This window comes from Rattus norvegicus, chromosome 5 (assembly GCF_021556685.1).
Source record: "Rattus norvegicus strain SHRSP/BbbUtx chromosome 5, alternate assembly SHRSP_T2T, whole genome shotgun sequence".
Classification (NCBI taxonomy): domain Eukaryota; kingdom Metazoa; phylum Chordata; class Mammalia; order Rodentia; family Muridae; genus Rattus; species Rattus norvegicus.
In genome coordinates, this window is record NC_141538.1 from 116,864,569 (window position 1) to 116,882,835 (window position 18,267).

An 18,267-nucleotide genomic window follows, 5' to 3' on the forward strand; every position below is an offset into this window, starting at 1 on the left:
AAACAGTGTTTCTCCTGGAAAAACATCCAGTCTTTTTTATTATCCAGTTAGTAGGTCTTCATTTTATAGAGGCTTGAAATGTTTAGAAAACGGACTTATTTTTTTATAAAGTATAAGGAGATAAACAATTATGATTTCGTTTTGTAATTTAGATGTCTCTATCTTTTAAGGTCTGATGAGCTCATTCCACAATAGTCTGTCCCTGTGAACTAGAGGGGATGTCAGCGGATTATGAGAAACTAAGAGTCAAACACCAGTTAAACCTAAAGAGGCTTTTTAAGTTTAAACAAGGACATTGTCTGATTTCGAGCCTTTGGCATATCCAAGATTATAAAATACTGAAACAAATACTGTATCATATCCTTGAAAGTTTTCCCAAGTTAGGAAAAGACATAAATAACAATGAGAATTAAGTGTCCATGAGTACAGGAATAAAGGCGAATTATCCAAAAGACAGCACATGTGCAACATTTGTCTATTGGGATTACAAGGACACAGGCTCATCAGGGGTTAATTCCCAAGCTGAGCTGATAGTTTTGCAGGAACTCAAGAGCAGTATCTCTGAGAGCAGAGGTGATCTGATGATGTAAGATTTTGCTGAGTTACCTTCCTTGGAAAAGCAACAAGCTTTTGTTAAGAAAGTAAATCTGCAATCCCACCAACAATGGAGGAGTGTTCCTCTTTCTCCACATCCTCGCCAGCATTTGCTGTCACCTGAGTTTTTGATCTTAGCCATTCTCACTGGTGTGAGGTGAAATCTCAGGGTTGTTTTGATTTGCATTTCCCTTATGACTAAAGATGTTGAACATTTCTTTAGGTGTTTCTCAGCCATTCGGCATTCCTCAGCTGTGAATTCTTTGTTTAGCTCTGAACCCCATTTTTTAATAGGGTTATTTGTCTCCCTGCGGTCTAACTTCTTGAGTTCTTTGTATATTTTGGATATAAGGCCTCTATCTGTTGTAGGATTGGTAAAGATCTTTTCCCAATCTGTTGGTCGCCGTTTTGTCCTAACCACAGTGTCCTTTGCCTTACAGAAGCTTTGCAGTTTTATGAGATCCCATTTGTCGATTCTTGATCTTAGAGCATAAGCCATTGGTGTTTTGTTCAGGAAATTTTTTCCAGTGCCCATGTGTTCCAGATGCTTCCCTAGTTTTTCTTCTATTAGTTTGAGTGTGTCTGGTTTGATGTGGAGGTCCTTGATCCACTTGGACTTAAGCTTTGTCCAGGGTGATAAGGATGGATCGATCTGTATTCTTCTACATGTTGCCCTCCAGTTGAACCAACACCATTTGCTGAAAATGCTATCTTTTTTCCATTGGATGGTTTTGGCTCCTTTGTCAAAAATCAAGTGCCCATAGGTGTGTGGGTTCATTTCTGGGTCTTCAATTCTGTTCCACTGGTCTATCTGTCTGTCTCTGTACCAATACCATGCAGTTTTTATCACTATTGCTCTGTAATACTGCTTGAGTTCAGGGATAGTGATTCCCCCTGAAGTCCTTTTATTGTTGAGGATAGTTTTAGCTATCCTGGGTTTTTTGTTATTCCAGATGAATTTGCAAATTGTTCTGTCTAACTCTTTGAAGAATTGGATTGGTATTTTGATGGGGATTGCATTGAATCTGTAGATCGCTTTTGGTAAAATGGCCATTTTTACTATATTAATCCTGCCAATCCATGAGCATGGGAGATCTTTCCATCTTCTGAGGTCTTCTTCAATTTCTTTCTTCAGAGTCTTGAAATTCTTTTTTTTTCTTTTTTCTTTTTTTTTTTTTTTTTTTTTTTTCGGAGCTGGGGACCGAACCCAGGGCCTTGCGCTTGCTAGGCAAGTGCTCTACCACTGAGCTAAATCCCCAACCTTGAAATTCTTATTGTACAAATCTTTTACTTGCTTGGTTAAAGTCACACCGAGGTACTTTATATTATTTGGGTCTATTATGAAGGGTGTCGTTTCCCTAATTTCTTTCTCGGCTTGTTTCTCTTTTGTGTAGAGGAAGGCTACTGATTTATTTGAGTTAATTTTATACCCAGCCACTTTGCTGAAGTTGTCTATCGGCTTTAGTAGTTCTCTGGTGGAACTTTTGGGATCACTTAAATATACTATCATATCATGTGCAAAAAGTGATATTTTGACTTCTTCTTTTCCGATCTGTATCCCCTTGACCTCCCTTTGTTGTCTGATTGCTCTGGCTAAAACTTCAAGAACTATATTGAATAAGTAGGAAGAGAGTGGGCAACCTTGTCTAGTCCCTGATTTTAGTGGGATTGCTTCAAGTTTCTCTCCATTTAGTTTAATGTTAGCAACTGGTTTGCTCTATATGGCTTTTACTATGTTTAGGTATGGGCCTTGAATTCCTATTCTTTCCAGGACTTTTATCATGAAGGGGTGTTGAATTTTGTCAAATGCTTTCTCAGCATCTAATGAAATGATCATGTGGTTTTGTTCTTTCAGTTTGTTTATATAATGGATCACGTTGATGGTTTTCCGTATATTAAACCATCCCTGCATGCCTGGGATGAAGCCTACTTGATCATGGTGGATGATTGTTTTGATGTGCTCTTGGATTCGGTTTGCCAGAATTTTATTGAGTATTTTTGCATCGATATTCATAAGGGAAATTGGTCTGAAGTTCTCTTTCTTTGTTGGGCATTCTGGAAATCAGTCTGGAGGTTCCTCAGAAAATTGGACATTGAACTGCCTGAGGATCCAGCTATACCTCTCTTGGGCATATACCCAAAAGATGCCCCAACATATAAAAAAGACACGTGCTCCACTATGTTCATAGCAGCCTTATTTATAATAGCCAGAAGCTGGAAAGAACCCAGATGCCCTTCAACAGAGGAATGGATACAGAAAATGTGGTACATCTACACAATGGAATATTATTCAGCTATCAAAAACAATGACTTTATGAAATTCGTAGGCAAATGGTTGGAACTGGAAAATATCATCCTGAGTGAGGTAACCCAATCACAGAGGAACACACATGGTATGCACTCATTGATAAGTGGCTATTAGCCCAAATGCTTGAATTACCCTAGATGTCTAGAACACTTGAAACTCAAGACGGATGATCAAAATGTGAACGCTTCACTCCTTCTTTAAAAGGGGAACAAGAATACCCTTGGCAGGGAAGAGAGAGGCAAAGATTAAAACAGAGACAGAAGGAACACCCATTCAGAGCCTGTCCCACATGTGGCCCATACATATACAGCCACCCAATTAGACAAGATGGATGAAGCAAAGAAGTGCAGGCAGACAGGAGCCGGATGTAGATCTCTCCTGAGAGACACACCCAGAATACAGTAAATACAGAGGCGAATGCCAGCAGCAAACCACTGAACTGAGAACAGGACCCCCGTTGAAGGAATCAGAGAAAAAACTGGAAGAGCTTGAAGGGGCTCGAGACCCCATATGAACAACAATGCCAACCAACCAGAGCTTCCAGGGACTAAGCCACTACCTAAAGACTATACATGGACTGACCCTGGACTCTGACCTCATAGGTAGCATTGAATATCCTAGTAAGATCATCAGTGTAAGGGGAAGCCCTGGATCCTGCTAAGACTGAACGTGATTGTTGGGGGGAGGGTGGCAATGGGGGGAGGATGGGGAGGGGAACACCCATAAAGAAGGGGAGTGAGAGGGATTGGGGGATGTTGTCCAGGAAACAGGGAAAGGGAATAACACTCGAAATGTAAATAAGAAATACTGAAGTTAAAAAAAATAAATAAGGGGATTTAGCTGAGTGGTAGAGCACTTGCCTAGCAAGCACAAGGCCCTGGGTTCGGTCCTCAGCTCCAAAAATAAATAAATAAATAAATAAATAAATAAATAAATAAATAAATAAATGAAAGAAAGAAAGTAAGTTAATCCTTACCTTCATGTATCAGACCAGGAAGCATAGAATGAACTTGGACATGTTTTTTAGAGAAAAGGCAATTTCTAAATTGAAGCAAGACTTGTAATTCTGAAAGTTGGGGCTAAAATTGCAAAATAGCAGTTTTTTAAAAGGGGGCTTGTCCTTAGTAGTTAAAAGACAATGGCTATTGTATTAACTCCTTTGGTTTCATGTGTGAGGAAAATTTCTTCGAAGATCTTAAAAATTAAAGTAACCTCTTTGAGGAGGAGTCACGAGTAAATATTTTTTGTGGAGGCTCGCTGCAGCTGTTGGATAGTCCTTCTTTGACAAACGAATTGGTCTCCTGAGGCTGTTGAATTATTGTTTGAGTGGTTGTAGGTGTGAGGTAGGTCCCTCACGTAGTTTCCCTGGTTTGATAAGATTCCTGTATTACTGGGGGTTACAGTAGCACCAGATAAGGCAGTACCATTTTTATGAAAGCTAGTTTGGCACTCTTATGCCAGTGGTACCTTTTCAGACAGGGAGGACACCCCCATTGGATTTCTGCTTTGGGTGGGGCCAGGAGCATAAAACACATGGCCCCCCATGCCTAACCAGGACAGTGTTTGCTGATATGTTCAGGCTTGGTACTTGAATAACTCATTTATTAAATGGTTTTTGTCCTGGAATAGTAAGATTTAGGGTAGGGGTCTAGCTTTGTGAGGTGGTTGTGATGGGTACACCTTGAAAATATGAAGTAGCAACCTCAACACATGCTTTAAATTGATTTCCAGATTTTTCTATTGTCTTTAGGAGAGACTGACAAGCAGGTGCAGCGTTCTCAAAGGCAGTTGTTTGAAAACAATATCTTTTGCTTCACAGCCAAGAACTAATTTTTCTATAGCCTCTGTCAGCTGAGCGGCAGATTCCTCAAAGTGCTTTTCTGGTCCCTGTATCATATTAGCAAGCCTTTTGATTTTCGTATCTCTGTTGGGCAAGCGCCTCCATACTTCTAGGGCAGCAGCTGATATTTTTACTAGACCTTCCTTTGTCATTTCCTTGAATTGTTTCTTTAAACCATTCCGCCATACCCACAAACATTTCGTATGTTAACTCTTTCATTTTAGAGAACTCTTTCTGAGCCAAATTCATATCTATATCTATATCTATCTATCTATCTATCTATCTATCTATCTATCTATCTATCTATCTATCTATCTATCTATCTCCACAGTAAAAATTCATCTTTAGTTGGATAGGCTCTGGCTATTTTTAAACCAATCCTGAGGAGTTATAAGCAATTTAACTGCCAAAGGTTCCCCTAAGTAATCCTTATCCTCCTTGTTATTTTCTATATTCACAGGGAAACAGCCCATATATTTATCCTGTTGCTGAGCTTAAAGTACACCTCAGCAAATCCGAGAGGCCCCTTTGGCTTCTTTATACCTTTTTTAGGTGGTCCTATGGAATGACTTATATTGATGCTTAATTTAATGACTTAATTAAATGCTACATGGTAGATCACTTATGTTTATGATATTTTGTTAATTTCTTTTCTGAGTCAGATTCTTCCTCTGAGGTTGATTTTTCCTCTTCTGTTTCAGCATTACCCTCTCCTGAGCTACATTTTTCAGACTTTTCTATTGAGGGGGTAAACATTATTCTTAGATCCTGAGTGAGACCCAGACCATAGGAGCGGAGTCCCCTCATGAGGAGGTAAATCTGATACCTCTTGGGCACGGAAGGCCATTTTGCCATCAGCTAATATTTGTTTAAGCACATTCCAAATAGCAAATGCTGTAAGGGGCATGCGTTTTTCTCCACTCTCTGTGAAACAATTTTTAATATCTAATCCTACCTTCTCCCATGTATCCACATCCAAACTTCCCCTTTTTGGAAACCAGGGACTGCCTGTTTGTACAAACGGAAGAAAGTCAGTCAGTTGGCTGGTGCTAACCTTAATGCCCTTTTTATTAAGAGTATGTTTAATATCATCTGTAAAGAAGTGTCTGTAGATTCACTTTGTCCCATCCTGAAAGATACCCACAAAATGCACACAACCCAGAACTGATGGCTCCTGACCTAAGATGGGTGCTAATAACTTCCAGCAGAGGCATTGATGGTACCTGATATCGGCCTCTGCTAATGGCAGCAGGCAATGAAAGCCAGAGCTGATGGCTTCTGGGTTAATTGGTGTACTGATTTAGTGAAGGCGTGTGCTTTCCTTCTAGTCATTTCAGTTATGGAGTTAAGAACTCTTTAAGTCCTAATGATGTACTATCCGGTCATGTGACTTACTAAGCAAAAGACTCTTTTCCCAGTTTCTTGAAATATTGCCAGCTGGAGGGAAATAGTGGGAACTCTTAACTGATAATTGAAAAATTCCACACATGCCAGAATTAGACAAAAATAGTGTCAGTAAAGGGAGAGAGAGCGACAGCAAAGGAGGAACTAGCTTGGGGCTCAAAGCCGTCTCCATGACTTTGGCTTCCAGCCTGCAGATCTTATTCCCACTACAAGAGGAAATTTATTTTATCTTATTTACAACTTTCGGGTGCTTTGTTACAAACAGCAAGAAGTGTGTGCTAGTATATTCCCATTTTACTGGTATGAGACTTTTCTCTTATTTAAACAATGTTCTCCAAGGCGAATTGAGATATATAGTAGAGAGATGAGGAAATGGGGTAGAGATTACAGTTACAGAACTAGGAGGGTGGATCCTTCACCAAGTATTTTATTCTGTTACTCTCCCAGGCACGTGTAAAGATTCTCTTTAAGTACAGCCTTGTCTATCTACCAAGTGATATCCCCAGAGTTACTCGTGTGACTTCATTTGATATCACATTGAGTTATAAGTCAGTACAGCCAACTCGTTTTCTTGTGTCTGTTGCTATAGCCACTCAATGACTATATAAATATTGTCTTATAGGTCACAAGATGTCAACTCTTTCTACTGACACCAGAAGAGCAAGACAGCAAATGCAGAGGATGAATGTTCGGTTGAATCATGGTGGGCTCAAGCACTTATTTGCAATTATTCAGGGGATACATGGGGAAGTCATATTACTCTTTGCCTTAGCCAGTGTGCTCAAGGCAAGATGATGCTATCAAATGATGGCTAGCATTTGTACTTGCATAGAGCCTAAATGAAGAATATCCAAAGCCAGAGGGAAGACCCACCAGATCGCTGTAGTTAAATTATACCACTTAACAATATTTGTTCATATCCAGAAGTATCAAAACAAACACATATAAAAGACAAACAAACTGGATGAACAATGCTGGCCCAGCAAGGCTTCCCAAGCCTTATTTCCTCATGAGCCACTGTTTTGACATCAGACGCATGACCTAAATTCTGCCATCACATGGAGCCCTGTAGAAAACCAAATATATAAACTCAGACAAGATCAAATAAAAACATGGTCGTGCACTCTGTTAACTCATGGAAGCATCCGACAGAGGTTGAACTACAACCAGAGTTTGTTTCCTTTCAACAAAAGCCGAAAGAAGCGTAGACCGACAAGACAAAGTTCTCTTGCCTTTCTTCCTCTGCGTCCCCAAATCAAAAACCATAAAGGTGAGACTTTAACCCTTCAAGAGGCTGCCATTATGTTATTCCTGGATGCAACCTTGTTAATCTACCTATGTGGCTCTCCTGTGCAGTAAGCTTAATTTTTATTTTCACAGCTAGACTGCACACATTCTGTCTGGGACAGAAATATGATTTCAATTACATTAATGATATTATACCTCTCTCATGAAACAAAAGTGGGCAAAACTCTGACCTCTATTTCTTTTCTGTGAGTTATGGATGCTTTTATTAGAATGGGATCATGTGGTTATAGATATGTATCTTCCTTTTTACCAGGCTATTTCATTAGACTTTGAGATGAACCTCTGCACTTGTAGGAGTAGGGAACAATGTGGGTTGCTCAAATTCACAATACAGAGGTTTGTAATGTAAATTTACAAGTGACCCATGCCTCACAAAAATGGGTATACAGATCCTCAGCAGGGTACCTCTATAAATAAAATATATCCAGTCTCCAGCACAAATATGAGACACTACACTAACTGCTTGCAACTCAGTTTGAAAGTTCTCACCTTACCAAGAATAAAAACAACTCAGCTTCATAGAAAGGGCATGGATATTAAAATGGTAGGACAGTGAAATATTTCAATCCTATTATTATAAAAATAGTTCAAATGGTGGGAAATCTTGAGAGAAATGAAAGATACAGTGAGGAATCAAGTAGGCAAGGTGCATATGACCCTGCAGAGACTGAAGCACAAAGTACAGTACCTACATGAGTCTGTACCAGGTCCTTTGCATACGTATTATGGCTTTTAGGTTAGTACTTTTATAGGAATCCTTAAGTGTGAGAATAAGTGGGCTTCTGACTCCTGTGCCAGCTCTGGTGAATCTTTTCATCCTGATAAGTTGCCATGTCCAACTTTGGTATGATAGACTTTGTTTCATTTTATTATATTTTATTTTGCCAGTCCGTTTGTCATCTCTTAAAAGCCTGTTTTTTCCAACAAGAAACCAAAAGAGTACATCTGGAGTGGAGTGGGTGACTGGAAGGAATAGAGGGAAGAGAAACTGTAATGAGGATATATTGTATGAGAAAATAATCTATTTTCAAGGAAAGGAAGAAAATAAAGACACAGAAAGAAACCAAAGAGAAATATGAACGCATTAAGCAGCAATGCTTTAAGTGGAGATGTGCACAGGAGAGCTCAGCAGAGGAGTAATATGAGAACAACCATGCGCAGTGCAGGGGTGAGAAGCCATCCCTTTTTGCATAGCACAGAGCTATGGTAAACATCAAGACCCAGCACCAGAGATATTACATCTGTGCCTGTATCCAGCTGTCTGTCCCAAACTGGAAATAGAGAGTATAGATGAGAGAATTCTTGAAGAATAGTGGAAGCTTCCTAGTCTGGCAAAACACAAACTTGCTATGGAGAGCCCAACAGCACAAAGCCTCAAGTGAAGCAAAACTTCCAGTAATATAGTAACAGCATGGAAACTACAATCCCAGAGAAACCTCTTGAAGGCAGAGAGAAAATAGCTTCATACTTACAGGGAAACCAGAAAGTGCAGAAGGAATTGGGGCGGGGGTATGAAAACATGAAATGAAATAGACAGTTCAACTAGAGTCCTACAATCAGGGGAAAGACAGTGTGGGAATGGGTGTGGGTATTCTGAAGTGAGGCACAGAGAAGAAGCTTTGCTGCAGCCTCTTCTGAGGGAATGGAGAAAAGAAGTGCTTGAGGTCAGAAAGGAAACTGTGAACTTGAAAGTTCAGAGGAAAGACAGAGCTATGGAAGGATTAGTGAGGCCAACGGCCTCAGATGTTCTATGCTTGTAGTTAATTTTTTTTTTTCATGGAAAATAATGAGAGCAAGTCTCTTGAGCTGCATGTGTCTATTGCATAACATAGTCAATCCACTGGAAGGACAATAAAAGAGATGTAGTGAGAGATTGATGAGAAATAAAAATGCAACAACTAGTAAGTGTCCAAGAAAAAGAGTAGAACAGAAGTACAAACAGAAAGCAATACGGTAAAGTAGCAAACTCTTCATATTACAGTACGTACGCCAAATGCTCTACTCTCTTTGCTTAAAGGTAAGACCACGAAGTAGAAATAATAATAAAAAACATGGTCCCATTATACTCTATCTAGGCACACAAAAGTACTACAGTTAAAAAGGGACAGTACATTACAAGGAAGATGGTTACTGTACCAAACCCTCCTGCTGGTTTTAAATGTGTGCACACACAGAGAGAGAGAGAGAGAGAGAGAGAGAGAGAGAGAGAGAGAGAGAGAGAGAGAGAGAGAGAGAGAGAGAGACAGAGACAGAGACAGAGAGACAGAGAGACAGAGACAGAGAGACAGAGAGAGACACAGAGAGACAGACAGAGAGACAGAGACAGACAGACAGACAGACAGACAGAGGGAGGAAGGACTTATGGAGGAAGGGAGAAAGAAGGAAAAGCAGGCAGACTCCCAGTGGGGCTGAATACTTCAGCACACTTTCCATTATAGCTGATGAAGTCAGGAGGCAAGCAGTCAGCAAGGGTATAGAATAAACAAATATCAATAACTGAGAACTGATATTATTCAAAGTTCTGATCAAGAGAACGGTTTTGGTTTCATTTTTTGTTTTGTTTTCTTTGTTTTATTTTGAATGAGTGTTTAACATACAAAGGGACTAGCCACTTGCCTATTCTTCAAGGTGTCATTTACTTAAAGAATTGATATCATATAGAGTATGTTGTTGTACTGTAATGGAATAACAATAGAATTCTTTCAAAGATAATGAAATCAACTTTTTGGTATCAAAAAATATTGTCTCATAAATAAGGGCTCATTTCACAAACTAGCTGTACTGACTGGGTGAGCAGGCAGCTAGCTTCAGCCTCCAGTCATATCCTGCTGCCCCCAGTGCTAGGATCCCTGTTTCTAAAGGTCAGGAATGGGTCAAGTCACAGCCGGACACCCTCACCATTTCTTACCTGCAGAAATGGCAGAGGCAGCTGCTCTAAATCCAGTTGGAACAAGTTGTTCATGACGGGAGGGTTGCAGGGTCCCCATGGGTATTTCTTTTATTGCCAGTTTTGAGGTAATCAGCCAAAAGCAAGAAGGTGACAGCAGCCAGCAGTAGAGTTCTGAGTGAAGCAGTGCCCAGATGCCGGCTTCCAGGATGTCCTGAGTGCCAAGCATGGCAAGCGTTTGAGCTGAGCCTGGTCCCTTGAGTCACTACTTAGTGTTGACTGTACTGACAGAAGCTCTGTTCAGTTCAACCCTGTTCATTGAGGACCCTTCCTTTCTCTGTCCTGCCGGAACTCCTGTCCACTGTTTTGTTCACACCATCTCTATTGACCAAACCCCTCTCTCTGTCCCGCCTGGGAGCGTATACCCAGCTCATCAGCACTGGGTGTTGCTGAAGGCATTCACAGAGCCCTCTGCTTCTACTCAAGTTACCTAATATTCTCCAGTCCCCATTGTCCTAAACCTTGCCCTGGTGGCCTCCACTCTGCCACTTCCCCCAAGTCAGACCCACAGGTGGGTACTTTACTCCTCTCATATGTGCCAGGCCAGGTTTTCCCAGAACTCACAGGATAGGTGATTTAAAGGCTGGTTAAGAGTGGTTGCTTTTTCAGAAATTCTTCTCTCGTAAATCTTTGTGTGGCTTTGGGAATCTTAATTTACATACCTGATTTTTAAACAGGCTTTCTGCTATGCATGCTGGCAAGCTTCCTGAGAAGTAACATTTCTATGGACTTTGACATCTTATATTTCTGGGTTCTGATAGTGTGCTAGGGACCTCTATCAATGACTGACTTCCATCCCTTCCTCTTTCCCTCTTTCCTTCTTTCCCTTTCATAAATCATTTCAAACTTTTAAAATGCTTCGTTTATTCTTTACGAATCGCAGTCATCGAGTTTTGATCATGTACACTCCCTTCCCTCAACTCTTTCCAGATCCTACCCACCTCCCTGCCCACCTGACTTCATGTGCTTTCTCTTTTAAACAAAACAAAAGAAAAAGTTTAAAAAGTGTGTGTGTGTGTGTGTGTGTGTGTGTGTGTGTGTGTGTGTTGGTTTGTTAGATTTTATAGACTGAGAGAAAAGGTGGTAGGTGTTTGGGAGAGTCCTGAGAGGCTTATTCAGGAGAGACTTTCTCCAGGAGAATATCAGTGCCACTGATAGCATGGCAAGGTTCTGAAGAGAGTTCTAGGTACCACCTAATAAAGAGCGAAGTCTATTCCTAGAGGTTTCTGAGAGGGCAGGAAACCAAATAATTAAAAGTGGGCTAGGTTATAGTCAGTGGTCACTGGCAACAGAGGAGGAGAGACAGTTAAGCCCTTTGTGAGAGCTGTGGGAAGAGAGAGACTGCAGGGCAGCAAGTGGTCCCCCTGATTGATTGATTAATTGATTGGTTGATTTGTTTGCTTTTTGAGGCGGAATCTCACTAAATAGCTGTGGTTTGCCTAGAACTACTATATGGACAAAGCAGCCCTCAAACTCACAGAGATCAACTTGCCTCTGCTTCTCCAATGCTGGGATTGATGGTATACAACACACACATCACCTGATGTAGCACCTTCTCAGAGGAGACAGATTGTGTGGGTGGTGGAGCAGGGTGGTGGTGGCCAGATTTGTGAGTCTGTAGCAACATGACAAAGTGCAGGCACCATTGGGAAGTTTCTAAAACAATTCGCTCCCCATTTTTTTTTGTTCTGTACTTATAAACCTGAGAAAATATGTTTAGAGCTTTATATGTTTTTAAACATCTTGTTTTTTTTCTTATTCAGTCTCATGTTGGAAGACTAATATCAATTTATCTGTGTGTTTATAGTTCCCTTTTGACAAATCCATCAAGCCTAGAATATGTTCTTTGAAATGGGAAAGCCCTGTTGCTTCTCAAACACATCACTGAAATCTGATATACAGTATCTAGTATTGTCAAATAATAAAAATGAAAATATTATCATGAAACTTGGTTTCATAGTCCAGTTGTATCAACTCTTAACAAGTAGAGGAAATTATTCTTATTAACTTTCTAAGTTTAGAGAGAAACCATGAGTATATGTTGGTATCAGTAAAGTAATGCAAAACAAATTGACCAAATAAGAAACACCAAGATGTTCAACATTTTTAACTATCAGGAAAATGCAAATCAAAACTACTTTGAGATCCTATCTTATACTTGCCATAGTGGCTAAAATCAATAATAACCATGATATCTTATGCTGCTGAGGATGGGAAGCATGGGAAACACTTCTGCATTGCTTGTGGGAATGTGAACATCTATAGCCTCTTTGGTCATTAGTAGGGAGGTTCCTCAAAAAGATGGAAATCAATGTCTCAATACCCAGCTACATTTCTGCCCTGTCCTTTCTGCTGGGACAGACTGCTAGCCAGTCTGCTCCCCTAAAGACACCATATCCTGAGGCAACCCAGAAGATTTGTGGCACTCAGAGCATTTGGTAATAACCCTCCAAAGTCTCAAAGCTGCTGCCGAGAGTCCAGAGGACTCCGGGACCCACCACACTCCAAAACGCCCACCTGCTGTATACCATTACCCTTTCACCTGGTCTTTTCTACTGGGACAGACTGCTAGCTAGTCTGCTTCCTGGAAGACACCATATCCTGTGGCATCCCAGAAGATCCACTGCACTCAGAGCATTTGATACCACATCCTGAGGCATCCCAGGAGATCTGCTGCACTCAGGGCACCTGACACCACAGCCAGAGACATCTCAGGAGATCCACTGCACTCAGGATACCAAAGCTTGAAGGCATCCCAGGAGTTCCTCTGTATACAGGGCATCTGGACAACAAACACCACAGTCTGAAGACCTTCTGTGGGCTTTGTGGCGTGCAGGGCAACTGACTCAAAAGACTGAAAACCTCACTCAGAAACCACAGTTTATAGAGTCCCCCTGGAGAACAGCTTCACACAGGACAACAGCTTGACTGCCCCTCTGAAGACCCAACAGTCTAAAGGCCTCCCAGGAGATCTGCTGTAGCCAGGGCAACAGATCAGCAGCTTCTCTGCCCCTCTGAAGGCCCCACAATCAGAAGGCCCCACAGGAGGTCTGCTACAGCCAGGGCCACAGTCCTACCAGGGGACCTGTAGAAACTCAGGGACAAAAGAGTCAGACTCTAGACAGAATCACCCAGACCAGCAAACACCAGGGATAACAAGATGGCGAGAGGCAAGCACACGACCATAAGCAACAGAAGCCAAAATATGTGGGCATCATCAGAACCTAGTTCTCCCACCACAGCAAGCTCTGGATACATTAGTATACCAGAAAATCAGGAAGCTGACCTAAAATCCTATCTCATGAAGATAATAGAGTCCTTTAAGGAGGATATAAATAACTCACTGAATGAAATCCAGGAAAACACAGTGAAACAGGTAGAAGTCCTTAAAGAGCAAACAAATAAATCCCTTAAAAAATACAGAAAAACACGATCAAACAGGTGAAGGAATTGCATAAAGTGGTCTAAAATCTAAAAGTAGAAGTAGAAACAATAAATAAAACACAAATGGAGGAAACCCTTGACATGGAAAACCTGGGAAAGACGTCAGGGATTACAGATGTATCAGCAACAGAATGTAAGAGACAGAAAAGAGAATCTCAGGTGCAGAAGATACCTTAGAGGAGATTGAAACAATTGTCAAAGAAAATTCCAAACATAAAAAACTCCTAACCCAAACATCCAGGAAATTCAGGATACAATGAAAAGAACAAATCTAAGAATAATTGGAATACAGGAGAACGAAGATTCCCAGCTCAAAGGACTTGAAAATGTCTTCAACAAAATCATAGAAGAAAATGTCCCCAACTTAAAGAAAGAGATAGTTATAAAGAACTGTGGGGATGGAAATGGAGAAGAGCCTGAGGAAAAGAAGATGCAGTGACAGCCCCAAAGTGGGATCCAGCTCAAGGGGATGCCCCAAGTCCGACACTATTACTGAGGCTATGAAGTGCTCACAAAAAGGGATCTGTCCTGACTGCCCTCTGAAAGACCCAACAAGCAGCTGAAGAGTCAGAGGCAAATATTTGTGCCCAATCAATGAACTGAAGCTGCTTACCCTTGTGAGTGAATTAGGGAAAAGCTAAAGAAATCTGAGGAAGAGGGCGACCCTGTGGGAGGACCAGCATTCTCAATTAACCTGGACCCCTGAGATCTCTCAGATCCTGAATCACCAACCAGACAGCATACACTAGCTGATATGAGGTCCCCAAAACGTATAGAGCAGAGGACTGCTGGATCTGGGTTCAGTCAAAGAAGATGCACCTAACCCTCAAGAGACTGGAGGCCTCAGGGAGTTGAGAGGTCTGGTGGGGTAGGTGGGGTTAGAACATCCTCGTGGAGACAGGGTGGGAAGGGGAGGAGGTATGGGATGTGGAGCAGTCAGAAGGTGGTCTAGGATGGGAATAAAATATTGAGCGTAGTAATAACAATAATAATAATAATAATAATAATAATAATAATAATAATAAAACACAAACAAAAATAACCAACTATATAACTCTTGTTAATATACACAATCACAGGGATAGTCATGCAACTATGTATATTGCTGCTCTGTTTATAATAGCCAGAAAAACAACCTCGATATCTTTAAATTGAAGAGTGGATGGTTAACGTCTTGTAGTTTTATGTAATGGAGTATTTTTCAGCTCTTTAAAAGTAGCATCATGAAATCAGCAGACAAATAGATGGAACCCGAAAAATCACCTTGAGTGATGTAGTCAAAATCCAGAAAAATAATTATGGTATGCATTTGCTTATATCTGTATTTAACTACTAAACAAAAGTTAACCAAGCTACAGTCTATAGGCTGAGAGGGGTTAGGCGTCAAAAAAGGGAATGGGGCAGGGGCGGCTCATGTGAATCTCCCTGCAAGGGAAAAATAAAATAGATTCCATCAGTGGATTGTAGAGGAGGAGGAGGTAGAGGGACAACATAAAGGAGGATCCGGTGGGAAGGGGGAGGGGGAGGAAAGGTGGGATTGAAGGAGGGAACGAAGAGAGAGAAAGTAAGAATCGAAGGGCATTTGAGTGGATGTATAGAAACCTCGTACAGTTTAAACTTCTTATAATATATGATGATGAGTCACTGACACGTTCACCAAGTGGTCTCTGCAACATTCTAGGAATTGAGCTCAGTTCAACATGAAGATGCCTTCTTTAACTGCTCCTCAATAAGATCTTACTCTGTTAACTACAATTTTTATTAGGGACTCCTTGACTGTAGGAACATTTCCATTGCCTTACTCCCTCTCTAGTTTCAACTATATTTATTTTCTTTACTTGAGTGGTTTGCTTACATGTATATGTGTAGCAAATACATCCCTCTTACCTTCAGAGGTCAGAAGAGGGTGATGGATCATAACTGAAGTTATGAACTGTTGTGAGCTGCCATTTGGGTGCTGGGAATTCAATCAAGATTGTCACCAAGAACGAGTGCTCTTACCTGCTGAGCAATCTGTCCAGGTTAACCACCCCCAACCTCCCCTGTAGGGGGAATGGCAGATTTTAAGTTTATGAGAGTGATTTGAAATTATAAGGGCACATGGGCATATTAAAACCTTATCAGGATAAACAAGTCCCTAATGTTATTTGACACACCAGACCAATGAATGGATTTAACTCCATTACTTAGACAACAAAAAAGAGGTGCAAACCAGCACTATGACGGTCGCACACTACTAAAATTCATTGTAAAAGAGGCGATTTCCCTAGAAAAGTGAGGAAAAGCAAAAGAGAAACAGGCATATGGGCTGGTCAGTGTTCAGCCCAGACATAGGTGCAAGCTGACATGTGCAAAAGTACATGAAGACTGTTCATATGTCTCCCATGCAGCCCCTCCTGCCTTTTCTTTCTCTTCTCTCATTCTAGATGTCAGCATCTAGCAGTTTAAAACACCTAGTTAGAAGATATATTGTAATATATAGTAAAACAAAACAAAACAAAACAAAAGCAAAAAACCCTCAAACTTCAAAGCAGCCAATCTTGTGATATTGGGGATTAAATCTTTGTGTACTAATATCCTCTGGATATTGCTGAACGCATAAAATAAAACTGCTTGGGTGTATCTTAAGAGGCTTTTGTACAGCAGTGCCATTTGACGTCATAGTTTGATGTCACATCCAACAGACACATGTAACTCCCAACTGTCCCAAGGGTCATGTATTGGACACAGGTAATCATTATTGAAAAGACCTCAAAGTTATCACAGAGCACCCAAAACCAAGTTCTCAGCACAAAAGAGGTTTATTTGCCCCAAAGAGACAAAGGCAAGGAATAAGAAACAAAGAGGCAATGGAGGAGAGAGAAGGGGAAAGGGAGAAGGAAGAGGGGCAAGGATATTTACTCTGGAGGGACAAGGGACTGCTGTTGGGTAGAGAGGAGTCAGATGTAGCCCATAGTCTAATGGCAGTTTATAAAGAGAAAGACCTGTGTGTTTTTTTCCCCCAGCTATCCCTGTGGTAGAGTGCTTTGGTTGTGATGATTCGATATGTTAATTAGGCAAAGCTTTCCAAAGCCATGTTTGTCATGCTCGGGCATTCAAGGACCCTTCAATCATCATTTGCATTCCAAACCTGCTTCCACATATGACTTAGTCCTAGGTTCAAGGACAAACTACAGCATGTAAAAGGAACTGGAATTTGCAACCTAAGGTAGGTGGGACAATTGGCCCTAGAGAAATAAGAACACGAGTGCTCTCCCTGCCCCTGATCTGCTGCAACAGTTGAAAGAGCTGGCCCTTTCCCTCTCCTGGCCAGTGAGATAGAGCAGGCCCTGGACTTGGGGGTTGCAGGTGAGAAGGCCCCGAGGGATTGAGATCAGTAGAGCCTGTTCTTCTCCTTGTGTGCTATGTGATTGAGAAGATGAGGAAGAGATGCCCTCATCCTCTCCCTTGTCTCTTCCCACCTACTGCAGGCAGGAGAGCTGGCCCTGAGGTCATGAGAGTAAGAGAACTGGTCCTGTACTTTATCAAGTGCAGATCGTGGGAGAGCAGGCCCTGCACCTATCCTGGGCAACAGGGTAGATCTGGTCCTGGTTGAGGCTATTGCTGGTGAGCAAGCACAGAGGCCACAAGAGCAGGAGAATCTCTCAGCTCAGTGTCCCTCCTGCAGCAGCATCTGGGAGAGTGACTTTGTACATCCTGGAGAGCAAAGTACTCCCGGGTAGTGTGGGCAAGGATGAGCGAGCCAAGAGGGCAAGAGGATAGGGGGGCTAACTACACATTAGATGGTACAGTCTGTGCAGGGCAGGAGACCACATCCTAGTAGTGGGTACAGGAGAGCTTGTGGTCTGAGCACCTCAGGTAACTATCACCATCATATCCTGGGCTTGAATTGGCCCTCTTCAAAATCTCTACGCCATGCATAAACTGCTGTAGTGTATGAAGGCTCAGATCACACAGATCCAAACCAACAGTAGTATAGCAGAATCCAGGGTCCTCTTGGCAGACTCATTGGAAATGAACACTTGAAAGAAAGGTATATGGATAACAGTGTATGCTATGGGACACATTGTGACATACTACAGCCTCTAAAAGGAGATTATTTTCTATTCTCTGGGGTAGGGGTGTTGCAAGGGTGAAGAGTGGCTAGATGGTAATGAGAGGGTTGGGTTATATGATATGAAATCCACAAAGAACTAATAAAAGTTAAAATAAAGAGTAAACTGTTTTTATACCTTGTTTGTTTGTTGCCTACCTGTAAGAAAACATCACTGCTCTGCTGGTTTCCAGGGCTTCGTGGAAGTAGAACTACATAATTTAGTCACAGGTCTTTCATGGGGGAGTCTCTCTGACCTGTGTCTGTGGATGTAGCCAGAAACTTAGTCCTCATTCTTACTCTTTGTACCACTTAAGGCGAACACTTCT

General features: G+C 41.4%; 1 protein-coding gene across 1 annotated transcript in view; it reads right to left on the reverse strand.

The window, feature by feature from the left end:
* Nucleotides 1-10,508, reverse strand: part of LOC100912642 (cytochrome P450 2J3-like) — a 124,243-nt gene extending 113,735 nt beyond the window's left edge. The window contains exon 1 of the mRNA XM_087551518.1: nt 10,363-10,508. Coding sequence (XP_087407644.1) covers nt 10,363-10,416 — 54 coding nt within the window. The 5' untranslated portion in view covers nt 10,417-10,508. The remainder of the gene's footprint in view (nt 1-10,362) is intronic.
* Nucleotides 10,509-18,267: the final 7,759 nt, after the last annotated feature.